The sequence below is a fragment of the Penicillium cinerascens genome, assembly GCF_028974065.1.
Source record: "Penicillium cinerascens strain IBT 15544 chromosome Unknown contig_1_segment0_segment0, whole genome shotgun sequence".
Classification (NCBI taxonomy): Eukaryota; Fungi; Ascomycota; class Eurotiomycetes; order Eurotiales; family Aspergillaceae; genus Penicillium; species Penicillium cinerascens.
This window is the reverse complement of record NW_026695287.1, coordinates 1,991,520-2,008,418: the sequence shown is the minus strand read 5'-3', so window position 1 is coordinate 2,008,418 and position 16,899 is coordinate 1,991,520. Positions and strand designations below refer to the sequence as shown.

Below are 16,899 nucleotides of genomic sequence, written 5' to 3'. Positions count from 1 at the left end.
TAAATTCTGTATGAGTGTTTGGAGCCAGCTTGTTCTTTGTTTTAAGTGTTGCACACACTATTTGGAAGAATAACGGCCAGTCAATTCGTACATTTATATTTAGAGAGGAGAGAGTTCTAGTGAACAATATAATCTGATCCAACGTGAGATCACGCCTGCTCTGACACCTCCTTCTCCTCCTCCTTCCCCTTCTTCACACTCCTCCATCCAACTCCCCATGCGAAGACAAACTGTGCACAGGATAGTGCGACATTCAAATAGAAAACCTGGTCTATACTCTTCGCGTACGCCACCAACACTGCCGGCAGGTTCTGCGCCGACACAACTTGGCGGAATCCGGTCGCCCCGGCCTGAATGACTGCTTCGGCATTCACAGAGGGGGCGTACTCGGGGATCTTCTTCCTAAGGGCCTGGGCGAATATAACTTCCGCCACGGCCAGGAAGATGGAACCGCCAAAGGTCTGGGCACAGGTCATCATGGCCATGGCAGTGGAGACGTCATCGCCTTTGACCGCGTTTTGGATGGCGATCATGGGCTGGATAGGTATTAGTATATTGAAGAAGAAGGAGGACGAGGAATGCAAAACTCACTACTTGGGAGATGGCACCTCGACCGAATCCTACCAGTGATTCGTAGCCGGCCCAGGTGGGCACCGAGGTAGTGGGTGACAAGGTGGAGAGCAGGCCGTTTCCCACGGCATTTAGAATAGCTCCAAGAACTCCCCAAGGAAGATAGTAACCTATCTTTGAGGCTATCAAAACTAATGAGCTTTATCAAGGAAGACAAGAGAAAATGGAAGACACTCACTCAGCACCCCGGATGCCACGGCCATGACCAACTGGCATAGAATGTTTGGCAACAAGTTGACACCGCTTACCAAGGCGGACTTTTCCCGAACGGACTGGAAGTAGATGGGCAGGTAGTATGAGAGAGTCATCGTAAACCCAAAGATCATCATTGATAGTAGACTGCTGGATAAGACAATCTTATCGCAGACTAAATGACCCGGAATCATTGCCTCGATGCCCATATGCCGTTCCCACAAAGCAAAGGCCACGAAAGTCGCGACTGACCCACAGAACAAGCCAATGACTGTCGCACTGTCCCACGAGTAGCCATTCCCACCATACTGTAGCGCCAGAAGAAGCATGATCGAGGCCGGCGCGAACAGCACAAACCCAATTAAGTCGAATTTCTGCAGGAATACTGAACGCAGGATCTCGCGGGCGGGTTGTTTTGGCTTTTGGTCTGGGATGCGTGTGAAGAGGAGCAGGGCACCAACTAATGCCCCGATGGGGAGGTTCATATAGAAGCCTAAAACGGGGTCAGCAGTGCCTTTTTGACGGGATAATATCATCATAGGTTGCGAACACTTACACCATCGCCAAGTCGAGTAAGTCGTAAAAGCACCACCAACTAGTGGCCCTCCAACTAAGCCCAGTTGGCCAACTGCGAGAAATGTCAGCCCTGCGGAAAGATCAATTTTTGGCGAGCACCTTACCCCCCATGATGATCCCAATCATCGCCGGTCTCTTCTTGATCGGCACTGCACCGGCCAGGATATTCAACGCCCCGTTCATCATGCCCGATGATCCCATTCCTGCTATCGCGCGGCCGACGATGAGCATTTTGGAAGAGTTTGCTACCCCACAAATCAAGGAGCCTACTTCGAATATACTGAAAAAAGAGAGGAATGTCCACTTCGATGAGAAGTAAGTGTAGAATTTCCCGGTCAGCGGCTGGAGAGCGGCACTAGAGAGTGAGTGAGTGATAGCTCTCGTTAGCCATTTTAATTTTGCATTTCTTTAGATTGCATTGCATTCCACCATACCTGGAGATTGTATACGCACTCCCATACCATGCAACATCATCGAGTGAGTTAAATTGATTGGTGATTTTTGGAATGGCCTGTCCACGTCAGCCCAAAATTTCATCTCTCCAACATTTGAATGGTGGTCATACCGTCGAAACAATCGACATATCCAACAGCATCAAAAACACGACAAGCGTGATACCTGCAATCACCATTACCAGTGTCCTTCCCTCCACCCATTCTGGCTCGTACTCGTCGCTTTGATTGGAGTTCTCTGCATTCAGATCATGGTCCCACGGGTTGGGGTCGGATTTCAGAAGACGTGGCTGGCTGTCTTCGCTCATGTTGGCGGCGTGATGGAGCTTGGGTGGCTGTTTTCCCTCCTAATATTTGCTGAAATTCCGTTCGATTTTCAATTTGTATTGCATTGAACGCTGTAGACTGGCTGAAGAAGGTGAACTTTGAATTGTTTAAGTATGGGAAAGGGAACACGGCGTTGGTTGCTGCCATCCCCGAACGCCGCTCTTCCCGTTCCATCCCCGTTTGAACGCCGTACCTCCCGTGCCAACTCGCCGGTTGGACAAAGAATGATATTTGATTTCATTTAATTCGGATTTGTAAGACGAGTTCAATTGAATATTTGTTTAAATTTGAAGCAATATCCACCGAGGTAATTGCCCAGGTGGGTGGTTTCAATTTGTAGACGTATTCAATGTTAATGAATTGCTTCAAATGCATTAAGCTGGGGTCTGTACCCATGGGCGGGACGGGACCTACCCATATGGGAATACCCATGGGTATGTCAATGTCTAAAGAAGAGGGTAAGCCTAATTTCCTAAATATATAACTTCGGCATCTAGGAAGAGTTCGAAAGCGCTTAAGGTTTTTAGAAGGATATAAGAGTTGATTTTATAGTATCTAGCCCTAGAAATAGTATAAAATAGCATGAATTTAAAGTAATTATTTAATATTTTTAATACGCTTTCCCTAATCATAATAATCTATTCTAAAGAATCTAGCTATGTATCAAATACCTAAAATTACAGTCAAAAGTAGCATAACTTGTGCAACTATAGACCTTTCTATATTTATCATGTTTGTCGGCCCTCGAAATATCCCGAGTCCCAACCTTTTGCACTTAGATAGGTATGATTTGATATCCACTGGCATTGGAGCGGATCCATATGAGTGAAGAGCTACAAAACATCGACGAGCACTGTCATTATATGAACCCCCCGGTCCCAACCCCTTCTATCACCCACCCCATCTCTGACCAGTTCATAAAGCTATCCAGATCACCCATCTCCATGCTCGACAAGAATGGTTCGCCTGAGCTTTGGTCGGCTACCACCTCCGGGCACTCTGGTAAACGTACTGCCCACTCACTCCGAAGCTTCTGTATCATCATCCCCAATTTACTGAACGGATCGCCATACGCCCCTTCGCTGCGCATCCCAACGGCATCCGCCACTTGTCCCATGCGCGTGGCAATCAGCTCTGCAATGAGAAGTATGTCCACCGTGCCTTTCACCGCGCTCTTGTCCCATCCCGGGTAGTCCAAGGTCGATAGGCGGAAGAGGGTCACCAAGCAGTGCGACACCTGTGTAAGATAAGGGAGCGCCAGGGACGTGTATCCAGCTGGAGGAATTGTGAAAAAAAGATCAAAAAACTGTTTCACCACGTGGAGACAGGCGTAGAGGTGATCAAGTCGCTGGGGGCTGAATTCCTCGTCTGCACAGGGCTTTACTAGGGCGACTTCATAAAGACTAAGCTCAGTGTCGTACAAATGAAAGAGAATGGGTTCTAAGACAGGTTAAGTAAGTAGCTGTAAGCGAGTTATCTTCAATTGCCAGGGGATCTGCATACTGTTGTCAGCCAGTTGAATGGGGATCTCAGCCTTGATCGTCTCCAACCGTGACTGGAGTGCCTTGAGATGGAAGACGGCTAGGGTTTGCGCCGCATTGAGGCCATACAGGCCCTCACTCCAGGGACCTTGAAGAATCTGGTCCACGAGAAGTCGGGTGCGCGTAAACTGGACTAGCACCCCATCACCAGACGATTCTTCACTGTGCGCTAAGATATCAAGACATTCCTTCATATGCGGGGTCCATCGCAGTGGATCCATTCGACCCAGGAACTGCGCGATTCTGTACCAGGTCTGTCAATTCGATGCTCAATCCCTTTGCCAGATATGGGCTCTTACATCGAAGTCAGCACAAAGCAGCTCAATACTGCCCGGCGCTCATTCAACGTGCGCAGAGTTGAAATCGATGCTTTCAAACCCGGAATATGGCCCACGGCATTGGAGTTCGAGACTGTCATGCTAAGATCCGGAGGCGCGGGCTTGTTGAGGCCCAGCTCAAAGACTAGCCCGATCGCCATTTGGGAATAAATACAGAGCGATGACTTTTGCGGCTGGCTGTGCAACGTGACCCTGGTCGATAGTAAGCGAGGAAGGGAGAGAACCTCAGCAAACCCCATGTCATTCAACCACAATGGGAGGTGAGCACACCATACCATGCAAGATAGACCAACACTCCCTGCAATAGATCCAGGGACTTATCGCAGTCAACCAGCAGCCGCTTCCCCGCCAGCTCCCGGATCCTTACACACAAGGCTGCTTGACGTACTGTATGCTTACTTTCCACAGCAGTAATGCAACGCCACAGAAATGGTGACTGTCGTTTTAGATCACGAGCGGTTGTTGTGGCTGGTATGTGGATCAGAGGGAGGAACTGCAGCCGCTGAGTTCGAAAAGTGCGCAGAGACTCTTCTTCACTTGCTAATGTTTCTTCGTCTTCTCTTTCTGATTCGACCTCAGCTTGCCCCATCCCCTGCACCTCAGCTTGTCCCTGAACCGGCGTTGGCAGATCTGTCCGACCGCCGGAGGAGGAGGTCAGCAGCGACATCAAGCCATCCATTTTCCGTTCCAGCTGAACCGACCTGGACAAGGTCTGGGGCTGGGCCTTGCGACGTCCCTGAGGAACGCGGCATTCCTTGTTCAAACGATGACATCTGTGAATAATATTAGACTATAATACATTCCCCAACGAGTTCCCATCCCACTGCGTGGATAGTCTTCCTCCGCACGGTGTTGGTCCACTCACCTTTCACAGCGGCCGCCACCACCACTCCGGGGAACGCAACGACACTTGGCACGAGCACAGGTGCCACAGGCATTTCCATAAGGCAGAGGCAAGTGCACGGTGGATTCCATCCTGGCCGATCATCTCCTTAGTGATCTCAGCCGAGTGGAAGAGGAAGACAAAACGGGGGCAGGGAACCGGAACTGGAACAGGAAGAGGGACAGGGATCGGAAGCGGCATTTCGACGAACGCCGCTCGAACTCCGCTCGCCCACCTACTGTACATAACCAGCCACCCCCCACTCACCCCTTTCAACCTCTAAATGTTGCATGGAAAGATTATAGATCTCCATGTCCGCTATGTGGTGGTGAGTCCGAACGGACTCGGCCCGCAGTCAGCGTCGGAGTCATTAGTGGGACAGGGACATGAATTAGGGTTAGGACTCGGAGAAATTCCTATAGAAAGTATCCTCGTCGTCCTCAATTCGGCAATTTTGAAGACATCCCAATTTACCCAAGAAAATGTCGGAAACACGCGACCCATCTTCCTATAGCGAGTCCAGCCTTGAGAAGGGCACCCAGCCTTCTGATCGAGATGACTCGGAAACAAATCCACGACGGAAGATGCGAGTCCGGCTATCACCTCGGCCCCCAAGAAGCAGGGTACCAAAGCTTGGTTGGCGTTAGCTGGCGGTTTCTTGGGCATGTTTGCTTCCTTTGGCTGGGTCAACTGCGTTGCCATATTCCAGGCCGAATATCAGATGAACCAACTCCGGGATTATTCGAGTTCCCAGGTGGGATGGATATCCTCAGTGCTCTGTATGTTTTTCCTTCAGTATCAACGAGTAGCGTGTTTGACCAGACGGTGAACTGACATCTCCAATGTAGTTTTCTTCATGCTCGGAGTGTCACCCTTAGCTGGACGACTGTATGATGGCTATGGACCGCGTCTTCCGATCATGATCGGCAGCTTTTTGCACGTCTTCGGCCTCATGATGACTAGTCTATCAACCAAATACTATCAACTCATCTTGAGTCAGTCTGTGTGTTCTTGGTTTGGATCGTCGTTGATCATCACTCCAGCCATGACCACCGTAAGTGCCGTACCACCCGCCCCTTGGTCGCTGCCACTCTCTACCAGGCAGAAAACTTATGAAAGCATTATTTTGCAGCCGACGACCTACTTCCACGATCGCCGAGCGCTGGCTGGTGGATTCGCCATCGCCGGTTCCTCTTTGGGTGGTGTCATTTTCCCATTCATGGTGAACCACCTGCTATCCGCAATTGGATTTGCCTGGACCATGCGTGCCTGCGCATTTCTAATCCTCGGTCTGCTGTTCATCACCTGCACGTTGATTTCGTCAAATGTCACACACACCCCCAAGGAGTTCAAGCTTAGTAGCTATCTGAGCCCGTTGCGGGAATGTAACTTCCTGCTCTTGTGCATCGTCAGCTTCTTTATGTATTGTAAGTCACCTTCGCTCACCCTTCTCTGATTAATTTCGCAAACTGACTTTTGCAGGGGGCATGTTTGTTCCGTACGTTTACATGGTGATATCCTCAATCCACTATGGCATGTCGGTGCAGATTGGATATAATCTCATTCCCATTCTAAATGCACCTATATAGACAGGATAAGGTCTGCCAGGTGGGGCTTTCCTGTTTCGGCTGCCGTCGCTTTTACGAGGGTGCTCAGGCTGAGGCTCAGGCTCAGTGAGTAATATCATGATTGATAGAGGAACACCAAGAAACTAAATGTGATTTATATTTCTGGGCGCGATTGATGAAACCTTGGCGGCCATCTAAAAACCCCCGGATCGTTACTTCTCAACTAGCGTTATTCCTCTCCTACCGAATTAAGGTCTTACTATCAACCATCGCACCACTATCTCCACCGGAGCATCATGTCAAGATTTATGACAGCCGGAAGGCTGTATCCCTGGCTTCCAAATTCTGTACGCAGCCTCTACGACTGGCTCAAGATATACGAACCATCCTGGGGCTACACTATATACCGCACAACCTACACTGCGCAGTCTGACGCTGCCTTTCCCGCAATGGTCGACCTCATCACAGCATACCTAAAAGACGGATTCTACGAGCAGTACCAATCCCTCCGCGAGAATCCTCGCACAGCGGATCAAGCCAACGAGGCCGTCTTCGATGAATTATGGGCCGCACACAAGCCACGTGTTATGGACGATGCTGCCCAGGTTGACGGAGCATCGATAGACCAGCTCCGCGCTCGGTTTGAGGTCTGGGCAGAGGAGCGGGATATGGCCGATCGATTCCCTAGCTACCGCATGTTTATTGTGGTCGATGAAGAGAGTTTTGAGACCTTGCAGACTGCCTCGATCCCCGCGGAGTGTCCGGGAGGGATGGAGCACTTGGTTGCCTATTATGTGAAGCTTGTAGAGGCGTGGCAGGATCAGGATCGCGATTCGCTGTTTCCGGGGTGGATGAAATGCTCGTTGCATAGTCTTTGGGATATCTGGCGGCACATGCAGGATGGGGATTATATGCGGCATAGCTATATGATGGTTCGGGAGCATCGTGATGTTTATTGAGGTTTCGCGATGTTCCGATTCTGTTAATTCAGTGGTAGAAACTTCGGATGGTTTGGTGATATAGGCGGGTCATATTAGTGTCTAGACATCTGTTCAGTCCTAACACTATGATGCTGGACTTCAAGATTGTCTAGTGTCTGTACTGACATCACTTATCTCAGGGCTTGGGGTAGATGGTTTGGATTCCTAGGAACCTGGTAATTCGTATCCTTTCGCAACTTGTTCAGCGCAGAAGAAATGACGATTGCTCATAGAAGTCTCTTGATGCATGCGCTTATTTTCTTTGCCACCATATTCTGACGACTGTACTCTGGTAGTCTCTCTTCCAGAATACATTGTAAATCTCCGAGTAGACTCGTCCAATTTTACTGGCATCAACAGTCCTCCACAGCTTGATTAGGGAATTGTGGGGCCAGTAGACATTGTATTCCCAGGAGCATCTAGAATAGAACGGCAGTGCTGATTTGGCGGCCGAGTCGCAGGCTCCATTGTGGAGCAATTAGTTGCAGCCAGTCTACCAGGATGTTAAAATTCTACAAATAAATATGTACCTAGAGACACGAGGGCCCATTTCAAAGATGTCAACTTCAAAGCAAGTTATCAAAACTGAAAGGATTTTCAAAATACCCCATGAATTTTACACTTGCAATGCCAATAAGAGAAGAGTAATTCAATGTCTATCTATGTGGTATCTCATCGTTCATATCTCATAAAGCGTGGCAGTCATGGCACAACGCACCACGCTGAAAGGTCCTCCGCAAGTCCATCTAATCCTCACGCCAGATATCAGCAGCGTAAGCCTCAGTCAGCTTCTTGTCTCGCCCATATTTCTCCTGCCACTTCACAAAACCGCCGTCCAGAACATAAACCTCCTGCTTCTGGCTTTCCTCGGGGCCGTAGGTTTGTTCGCGCTCGCGCGCATATCGCAGTGCTGCAGAGGGACCGCGCTGCTGGCTCAGTGCGCAGTGGAAAACGACTTTCTCAGTGTCTTTGAGAGTGCGGACAAGCTCAGGCATGCGGACATCCAGGCTGGAGCTGGGGACCCAGGTTGAAGAGTGGATGTGGCCGCCGACGTGGTCTGAAAAAAGAGTTAGTAATTAATAATTTTTGTGGATCCTCTGGCATGACTTTGTACGCACCGGAGTCACGGACGTCAATGATTGCGAGTTTGGTGGTGGGTGTGCTGGCGGAGAGTAGAGCGGCAAGAGTGTCGCGGCTCATGCGCTGCAGCGTTGCGATTGAAATAGACGACATTGTGTGGATGCACGCTGAGATGGTTTCCAATGCTTGTCTTGCGAGTATTTGCGTAAGGGAAAAACGAGAAGAAAGAGAAGGAGCAAAGTAAGTCTGCTGATGGGTCAACCTGCGCGAGATCACGTGATCTACAATTTCACTTGATTTTGCCGTCGCTCACTTTCGAGGTCTACGAACAATTCCATCCCTCACCACTTTCTGCCGTGGAGCGACTGTCCAATCTCCTCAATTGGACTCCCAAGGCTGAGCTGATTGCTCCGTGAATAATGGATGCCCGCCTCCTTGCCCGTGGCCTCCGTGCCACGCCTACTCCAAGGCTGCTCAGCTCGCGCCAGCAACCTCAACGCTTCTTCCCCAGCACAATCCGATACAACTCCTCAGACTCCTCATCACAAAATCCCTCGAATCAAAAACCCACAGAAGCAGTTGCCCCTGCCACGCCCTCCAACGCCGAGCAACCCGCTCCCAAATCAAACACCACCGCGGGCTCCGACTTTGACGACATCCTCAACCAACTCAACCTCGGAAGCCGAAACCAACCCAAATCAGAGACCCCAGCCGGTGGCAGCCGCAGACGCGGTGCTCCCGACTCCGTGTCACGCACCGTGGCCGGCAGCGTCGGCTCCCAAGCCTGGAAAGACCAGTCCGCACAGCTGGCAAGCCGAAAGACGGAACTGAAGCTGGGTCCGACGCTGGGTCGCCAGGTGCACGTTGAGCCGGAGCGTGGCGTCGACCTCGCTGCTGCTATTCGCAACCTGCAGATTACGGTCAACCAGAACAAGATCAAGGCTCAGTCATTCGAGCAGAAGTTCCACGTGCGCAAGGGTATGGTGCGCAAGCAGCAGCGGCGGACACGGTGGAGGAAGCTTTTCCGCTTCTCGTTCCAGGAGACTGTGAAGAAGATCCAGCGGATGCAGGCGCAGGGATGGTGATTATTATGGTGGATGTATATACTGCGGACTGGATGATTTCGCATTTGCCCATAAATGATCGGGCGGTTTTGTCTGGCTTGTACAACTATTTGTGAAACTACTTTTGACCTTGTTCTTGCATTAGATATGAAATGCATCAGATCTATTCTTGACTCCAATTTGGAATGACAGGGATGTCCACATAAACTATACACGACTGATATACACAGCTCTAATCAATTTAATCAGTCCCTCTTCCCAGTGGGGAATCCATATCCCCCGCCACCAGTTCCTGCACCATTAGCAGACGCAGAGTACCCTCCGTAGCCATTGATGCGTCCACCGTTTCCAAAGGTCACACCGGTCCCCTTCCCCCGAGCAGAGGGCACGCCCAAGATGCCATCACCCTGCCAGCCTGAGCGACCTCGCCAACGATCACCATTGCGCTCCCAGTAGAGTGCCGCAAGAGCACCAACAGAAGCGGCCATGACGAAGAAAAACAAGTTCGAAAAGAGCGAGCCAACACGGGAGCCCTGCGCCGCTCCAGCAGCACCAGCGCCCAAGAACGAGCCCGACTTAGGCCGCTCCGGCCACCCAATGCCAGCACCACCTTCAACCCAGGCAATATGGAAAGAAAAGGTCAGCGGTTCGCTGCGTACGACCTTCGTGCCATGCCCAGAAGTCCAGGGCTCGCGCGCAGCCTGCGCAAGAGCAACAGCCTCCTCATCATTGTCGAGCGCAAGGCCCTTGACAGCAGCCTCAAACTCGGGCGTCGAGTACGCGGTTCCAGCAACCGCATACCCAGGCTGACCGGTCTGGGCACTCTTCGGCTTCAGCTCTTGCGCCGCGGCGTCAGAGGCCATGTTATGCATGATCATGTTCATATCAGTCCAGATGTGCAAGTGGCTGAGCTGTAGGGTACCCTGCAGCGCGATGGTGAGCGGCGTGAAGGGCGGGCCGTTCTCATTCAGCGCGGCCAGCGAGTCGACTTCCCCGGACTCGGACTCTTTGTCTGTGGGTGTGTTGCTGGAGGAGAGTGGTGCTGTTGGTACGCGGCAAGTCATTGGGACGTCGGAGTGCACGTAGAATTCGTAGAGGTGGTAGAGCGAGTCGGAGAGGGAGGGGATCGTGCAGGTGATTGTTTCGGAGACGCCGTAGTGGAGGGCGAGTGGGCGCGAGGTCTCATTACATGTTGCAAAGGGGATGTATTGCAGTTTGCCCATGTCATCTGTTATCTATTTTGTTTTGTTAATCAAGCGTGTACACGAGGAGTCGCGGGGTTCAGGAGTTTGAGGCGCATACATGTTCTCCTTCCCTGTACAACGGTCTTTGGTTAACAATGGCTATGAAAGGCGAAATAGGACAAACTCACGTTGTCCGATTGAGACAGGAGACAGGGATTTCTTCTCCAAGACTGTATCCCACCCCGTTGTTGCCACTGCTCCTTTCCGCAACCGATCCTGTCGCCCACAGCGCGCATGCGAGGGAGAGTAGCGTCGCTGTGGCAGGGAACCGAGTCATTGAGCGCGGAGGAGACATGTTCGCGGGATTCATGGCGAAGAGTAATTCCCCCGCGTTGGGTTGTTGGAAGGGGAAAACGCGGAGAAGACACGGAGGTGTTTGTGGTCCGCGGAGTTGGAGGCTTTCTCCATGATCGACACCCGCTATCAATGTTCCTGCCAAACCACTACTGTTCACTATACAAGAGCAGCGAGCTTAGGCATAGCTTCGGGTTTGACCATCCCTACTACTTAATTATCGAAAAATTAATTACTGCAAAGGCAAAGTCGAATAGCCTGCAGGTAGAGCCTAAGATGCTCCCCCCATAGCTACTTGCATCCACTTTTGACTCCAGGGAAATTAATTCCATTCAATTTTAACAAAAAAGGCATCGTGTCAAGTATTTATTCATTGCTCATCAAAACTGCATCGCCCACCGAAGTGCTTAATCATGATCGGGCTAAATTTACGCCAAGTTGGCCTTCTGCTTGAAAGCGAACAGCAGACCGCTGGTCGAGCTGTCGTGATCAGCACCGCCACCGGAGGTCTCCAACTCAGCCTGGATCTTCTTGGCCAAGACCTTGCCGAGCTCGACACCCCACTGGTCGAAGGAGTTGATGTTCCAGACGGCACCCTCGGTGAAGGTGACGTGCTCGTAATAGGTAATCAGAGCACCCAGGGTCGAGGGAGTGATCTTCTGGGCCAGGATGGAGGTGGTGGGACGGTTGCCCAGGAAGGTCTTGTGCGAGACCAGATGGTCGGGGGCACCCTCGGCCTTGACCTGCTCGGGGGTCTTACCGACCATTAGGGCCTCGGACTGGGCCAGGAAGTTGGAAGCCAACATGCGCTGGTGCTTGCCGCCCTCAATGGGGTTGTGCGACTCGGCGGCCATGATGAAGTCGGCCGGGATCAGCTTGGTGCCCTGGTGCAGCAGCTGGAAGAAGCTGTGCTGGGCGTTGGTGGCGGGCTCACCGAACAGGACGGGGCCGGTGGTGTACTTGACGTACTCGCCGGTGCGGGTGATGGCCTTGCCGTTGCTCTCCATGGACAACTGTTGCAGGTAGGCGGGGAAACGGTGCAGGTACTGGTCGAAGGGAGCAACCAGGTGAGTCTGGGCGCCGAAGAAGTCGCTGTACCAGACGCTCAGTAGACCACCGAGGGCGGGGATGTTCTGCTCCAGGGGAGCCTCGCGGAAGTGCTTGTCCATAGCGTGGGCACCAGCCAGGAACTGGTGGAAGTTGTCATAGCCAATGTACAGAGCCACGGAGAGACCGATGGCGCTCCACACGGAGTAACGGCCACCAACCCACGACTCGAAGCCGAACATGTTCTTCTTGTCAATGCCGAACTTGGTGACCTCGGCCTCGTTGGTGGAAAGGGCAACGAAGTGCTTGGCGATCTGGGACTCATCCTTGGCAGTCTCGAGGAACCAGCTCTTAGCTGTGTTGGCGTTGGTGCAGGTCTCGGCGGTAGTGAAGGTCTTGGAAGCAATCAGGAAGAGGGTAGTCTCCGGGTCGGAGTGCTTGAGGGCCTCGGCGATGTGAGTGCCGTCGATGTTAGAAACGAAGTGGAGCTTCAAGTCGGGGTGACCATAGGGCTTCAAGGCCTCGGTGACCATGACGGGGCCACTGATAAGAGGTCAGTTTGCGCGTCTACGTTCGGGATCAATTGAAACTTACAGGTCTGAGCCACCGATACCAATGTTGACGATGGTATTGATCTTCTTGCCGGTGTAGCCCTTCCACTCACCGCTGCGGACCTGCTCCGAGAACTCCTTCATGTGCTCGAGCACGGAGTTGACCTCCTCGACGACGCTCTTGCCATCCACCTGCATGGGCTCGTTGGTGACATTGCGCAGAGCGGCGTGGTAGACAGCACGGTCCTCAGTGAAGTTGATGTGCTCACCCTTGAACATCTCATCGCGCAGACCCTCGACATTTGCCTCCTTGGCCAGCTTGACCAGGAGGGACACAGTCTCCTCGGTGAGGAAGTTCTTGGAGAAGTCAAAGAGGATGTCGGAGCCATCCACGGTGTTGGAAAAGGTGCGGCTGAACTTCTGGAAGCGCTGGGGGTCCTTCTGGAAGTACTCCTTCAAGACAATGTTACGGCCCAGGGTGGTGTGGTGCTCCTGGAGCTCCTTCCAGGCATTGAGATCGGAAGCTTGCGAGAAACCCGGCATGATGACGATAGTAGTGCTATGGGATCGGGTTAGCGCGGGGCACCGGAAGACGATGGAAGTGCTGCAAAGATGGGATGGAGCTTACAGGGTGTACGGGGGAAAGGGGTATCACTGATTGAGATGAAGAAAGAAGGGGAAAAGCTTGGAAAGAGAAGTAAAACCCAGATGGCGTCAAGTGTCGGCGTGTTGGGGTCCGGTGGAGGGGCCGTGGGGCTGGCATCATCATTGCCGCATTCGTACTGCCCTGTCTGGAGCGCGCCTGTTTTCTAATCTGCACCGACCGTTGCCCATTTTTACCTCATGAGCCACTGCGGACCTTCAATACATAGCTATCTACATAGTCAGTTCAGTTTCCATTGATTCATCCGGTATTCTCCTGGTACCGGAAATAGATTGACGGTGTCCCTACCTACCTACCTATTTACTCATCTACGCAGCCCTGATATGAACATCCTTCGGAACATCCTTCGCCTTTGCTCCTGGCGTCATCTTGCTCGAGTCCATATGACCAATTGAATGCGATCACTATGGCCCGTGTCTATAAAGCTTTCACGAACCTACCGGGAAGCCGGATAGTTCTATCCCGGACTATATCCGATCGGACTCCAGATCTATTTGTCCAAAATCAATGTTCCTACTTAGCGTATTTATGCAATGTAAATCAATCCTTTGACAATCTAAGTCAATCCTAACTAAACTGCTGTAGAAAGCGCGTGAGCCGTCACTCGGCTGCCAAGATCGACGCACGGACCATCAAAAAGCGCAACATCGCAACTTTCTTTCTTTGCGCGCCCATCTCAACACGGAGCTTGCGAGGTCACCTTTATTCAATATCCTGGCCATAAGAGAGTCGGTGCTCACTCTTTGAATATAAACTGAAGAGTACCTTGACTCTGAGCCGGTGAGAGCGCCTGCAATATGTACAATCCTTACCAACGTGAGTCTTCGCCCCCCGGGCATCACCCATCAGCGCACGCCGTCGGGACACTTGGATTCGAGCTTGACCATGATCTGACTCTCTTTTTAGCTCCGGGCATGTATGGGCAGCCCGACTATGCCGCGTACGGTGCGCCTCCGGGTATGGGTATGTTTGGAACCGATGCCTCAACCCCAAGTGATACCAATCATGACTGACCAGCTGTAGCTCCTCCTCCAGGCATGGCTGCCCCCGGTACCGCTCCTCCTCCTGGTATGCAACAGGCCAATGCCCAGCAGCCTGGTCGCCCCGGCGGCTTCCCGGCAAACTTCCAACCGCCCCCGAATATGCCCAACATCAACTTTTCCGCGCCCGTGATTCGACTGGGCACCTCGGGCCCGGCAAAGCCTGCAGGACCGGATGCCGGCCGCGAGCGCGGATCAGATGGCCCTGGCCGACGGGCAGGACTGGGGTCGACGGGTATGGACAGCCAGCGCCACAACGCTCGGGATGCCATGATGCAGCTCCAGCCGCCCACTCGGGATGAGATTGTGCGCACACTCTTTGTCGGAGGCATCACGGAAGGCGTTGGAGGTGACGATGGTATCGAGAGAATCCTGCGGTCTGCAGGCAACTTGCGACGCTGGATTCGTGCCACGGATGCTGACGAGAAGCCTTGCCGATTTGGCTTCGCCGAGTTTGAAGATCCCGAGAGCTTGGAGATTGCGGTCGAAATCTTCAAGGAGGTTGAGGTGCCTGTGAAGCGACAGGTCCCACGGAAGGAGGGCGATGAGGAGCAGGAAGTGGAGAAGAGTACCCTTTTGGTATGTCTGTCTCCTTCTCCACGCTTGATATAGATCACTGACAACATTATAGATTGTGGTGGATGAGAGCACCTTGAATTATCTTGAGCAGTTTGAGGCCAATCGGGGTGAACGAGACCCGGAGGAGCTGCAGGCTCGCTTTACGGCTGCCAACAACACCCTGATGCGCGTCCTGTCGGATCTTTGCAACCCGGCTAGCCCTATCCAGAAGGAGGATACCTCTGCCGTTGATCGGGAAGGCGACAGTGAGATGAGAGATGGCGATACTCCCAATAAGGATGGAGAGGTGGTCACGATCCCTATCACAATTGAAGACGAGCTGGCGGATATCCCTCAAGAGATGCGGGAAAATGTCGCAAAGGAAATTGCCGCATTCCGTGAGCGAAGCAACCGTCGAGATATCGAGCGGATGAGGCGCGAGGAGGAGATTGAGTCAATGGAGCGCGCCCGCAATGCTGGTGGGCGGACGAATCGTCTTGCTTCTCCCCCGACCTCGGCTCCCAGTGGCCCAGCTGGCGGCACCAATAATATCCCACTGGGTCCGCGTGGTGCCCCGTCTGGCCCCAAGGGATTTGGCGTACAGATCCCTAAGGATTATCAAAAGGGTGTGTCGTTTGTGAACGGTGGCTCGATCAATGGAGCACCGGCCTACTACGACCGTGAAGAAGAAGAATCCGACGCAAGTGACGAGGAGCTTGAACGCCGTCGCCAGGCCAAGCGTGACGCAGAGCAGGAAAAGCAATTCCTCGACCAGGAGCGCCGATGGCTCAATCGCGAGCGAAGCCGAACGGCTGCCCTGGAGCGAGAGAAGAAGCGAGACAAGGAGGAGGACGGCAAGTTGCAGGCTGCTCACGATGAGATGGAAGAACGACTCAAGGAATGGAATGATGATATTGAAGCAAGCCGAAAGGCTGTTGAGTATTACGCAGATCGTGGTGCTTGGCTGCGTAGTCGTGCGGCTTTCCGTGCTCGTGAGGCCAACCTGGATGAGGCCGATCGCGCCGCTGAGGAGAGGGAGCGTGTGCAGTCCGCCAAGCAACAGGAGCAGGCACGCGGTATGGCCGACGACTTCCTCGCTCGCCAGGCACAGGAGCTGGAGACCCGCGTCCCAGAACCTCGCGAAGAACCTAAGCGCTTCAAGCTGTCCCTGGGTGCCGCTGCCCAGAAGGCTCAGGCTGCGACTACCCGCCGCACCGTGGCCGAAGTCGAAGGTCTGCTGGAGGACGAGGAAGAGCCCGCCAGTACAACACGCCGCCCTCTCATCCCAATCAAATTCGACACCGCTGCTGAAGCGGCCGGACTATCCGACGAAGAACGAGCCCAGGCGGCTCGCCAGCTGGCAGCCGAGATCCCTACCGACAAGGAAGGCCTGTGGAAGTGGGATATCAAGTGGGAGTTTGTGGACGGGGCCGTCATCAGCGACCAGATCAAGCCCTTTGTGGAAAAGAAGATTGTCGAGTATCTGGGTATACAGGAGCAGATGCTGGTCGACTTGGTGGAGGAGCACGTTCGGCAGCGCGGCGGCCCTCAGGAACTGGTCGAGCAGCTGGCAGAAGTGAGTTTTGGTTCCGCCCTTCGCTATATCTTGCGATAATTTACTAACTATATTTTCTACAGGCGCTGGACGAAGAGGCCGAGGTGCTGGTTCGGAAGCTGTGGCGGATGATCATCTTCTTCTCGGAGAGTGAGAAGCGCGGGCTGTCGACATAGATGCATCTGCATATGCAGACGCAACATGTTGACCCGGGGATGATTTGCTATACCCAAGGGTCTAAAAGTGCATAGGATATTTCACATTGAATTGCATACCCATGCTTTATGCCACCATTTCTTCAGTAAACTCACCCCC

The 16,899-nt window shown here is 52.7% G+C and overlaps 7 protein-coding genes across 7 annotated transcripts; 3 read left to right on the top strand and 4 right to left on the bottom strand.

Moving 5' to 3' along the window:
* Positions 1 to 149: 149 nt before the first annotated feature.
* On the bottom strand, positions 150 to 5,031 carry N7498_002294 (uncharacterized protein; the record flags this gene model as incomplete). The annotated part of the gene is made up of 12 exons (XM_058449356.1): positions 150 to 536; positions 592 to 752; positions 809 to 1,315; positions 1,379 to 1,450; positions 1,503 to 1,753; positions 1,833 to 1,909; positions 1,964 to 2,197; positions 3,061 to 3,617; positions 3,681 to 3,961; positions 4,018 to 4,248; positions 4,332 to 4,829; positions 4,922 to 5,031. 12 exons carry the CDS (start codon positions 5,029 to 5,031, stop codon positions 150 to 152), a joined length of 3,366 nt encoding a protein of 1,121 aa, XP_058311700.1.
* Positions 5,032 to 5,421: 390 nt separating this feature from the next.
* Positions 5,422 to 7,466, top strand: N7498_002293 (MFS transporter asaE; the record flags this gene model as incomplete). Its single annotated transcript, XM_058449355.1, has 7 exons — positions 5,422 to 5,562; positions 5,649 to 5,718; positions 5,788 to 5,993; positions 6,045 to 6,366; positions 6,422 to 6,437; positions 6,529 to 6,612; positions 6,863 to 7,466. The coding sequence occupies 7 exons, from the start codon at positions 5,422 to 5,424 to the stop codon at positions 7,464 to 7,466; spliced, it is 1,443 nt and encodes a 480-aa protein (XP_058311699.1).
* Positions 7,467 to 8,233: 767 nt separating this feature from the next.
* N7498_002292 (phosphatase YCH1) lies at positions 8,234 to 8,720 on the bottom strand (the record flags this gene model as incomplete). The annotated part of the gene is made up of 2 exons (XM_058449354.1): positions 8,234 to 8,544; positions 8,606 to 8,720. 2 exons carry the CDS (start codon positions 8,718 to 8,720, stop codon positions 8,234 to 8,236), a joined length of 426 nt encoding a protein of 141 aa, XP_058311698.1.
* Positions 8,721 to 8,986: 266 nt separating this feature from the next.
* N7498_002291 (mitochondrial 37S ribosomal protein bS21m) lies at positions 8,987 to 9,652 on the top strand (the record flags this gene model as incomplete). The annotated part of the gene is made up of 1 exon (XM_058449353.1): positions 8,987 to 9,652. The coding sequence occupies one exon, from the start codon at positions 8,987 to 8,989 to the stop codon at positions 9,650 to 9,652; it is 666 nt and encodes a 221-aa protein (XP_058311697.1).
* Positions 9,653 to 9,876: 224 nt separating this feature from the next.
* N7498_002290 (uncharacterized protein) lies at positions 9,877 to 11,170 on the bottom strand (the record flags this gene model as incomplete). Its single annotated transcript, XM_058449352.1, has 3 exons — positions 9,877 to 10,866; positions 10,934 to 10,946; positions 11,004 to 11,170. 3 exons carry the CDS (start codon positions 11,168 to 11,170, stop codon positions 9,877 to 9,879), a joined length of 1,170 nt encoding a protein of 389 aa, XP_058311696.1.
* A 427-nt stretch (positions 11,171 to 11,597) lies between these two features.
* On the bottom strand, positions 11,598 to 13,310 carry N7498_002289 (glucose-6-phosphate isomerase; the record flags this gene model as incomplete). Its single annotated transcript, XM_058449351.1, has 2 exons — positions 11,598 to 12,759; positions 12,811 to 13,310. The coding sequence occupies 2 exons, from the start codon at positions 13,308 to 13,310 to the stop codon at positions 11,598 to 11,600; spliced, it is 1,662 nt and encodes a 553-aa protein (XP_058311695.1).
* A 918-nt stretch (positions 13,311 to 14,228) lies between these two features.
* Positions 14,229 to 16,760, top strand: N7498_002288 (uncharacterized protein; the record flags this gene model as incomplete). Its single annotated transcript, XM_058449350.1, has 5 exons — positions 14,229 to 14,247; positions 14,338 to 14,394; positions 14,455 to 15,050; positions 15,103 to 16,605; positions 16,668 to 16,760. 5 exons carry the CDS (start codon positions 14,229 to 14,231, stop codon positions 16,758 to 16,760), a joined length of 2,268 nt encoding a protein of 755 aa, XP_058311694.1.
* Between the last annotated feature and the right edge of the window lie 139 nt (positions 16,761 to 16,899).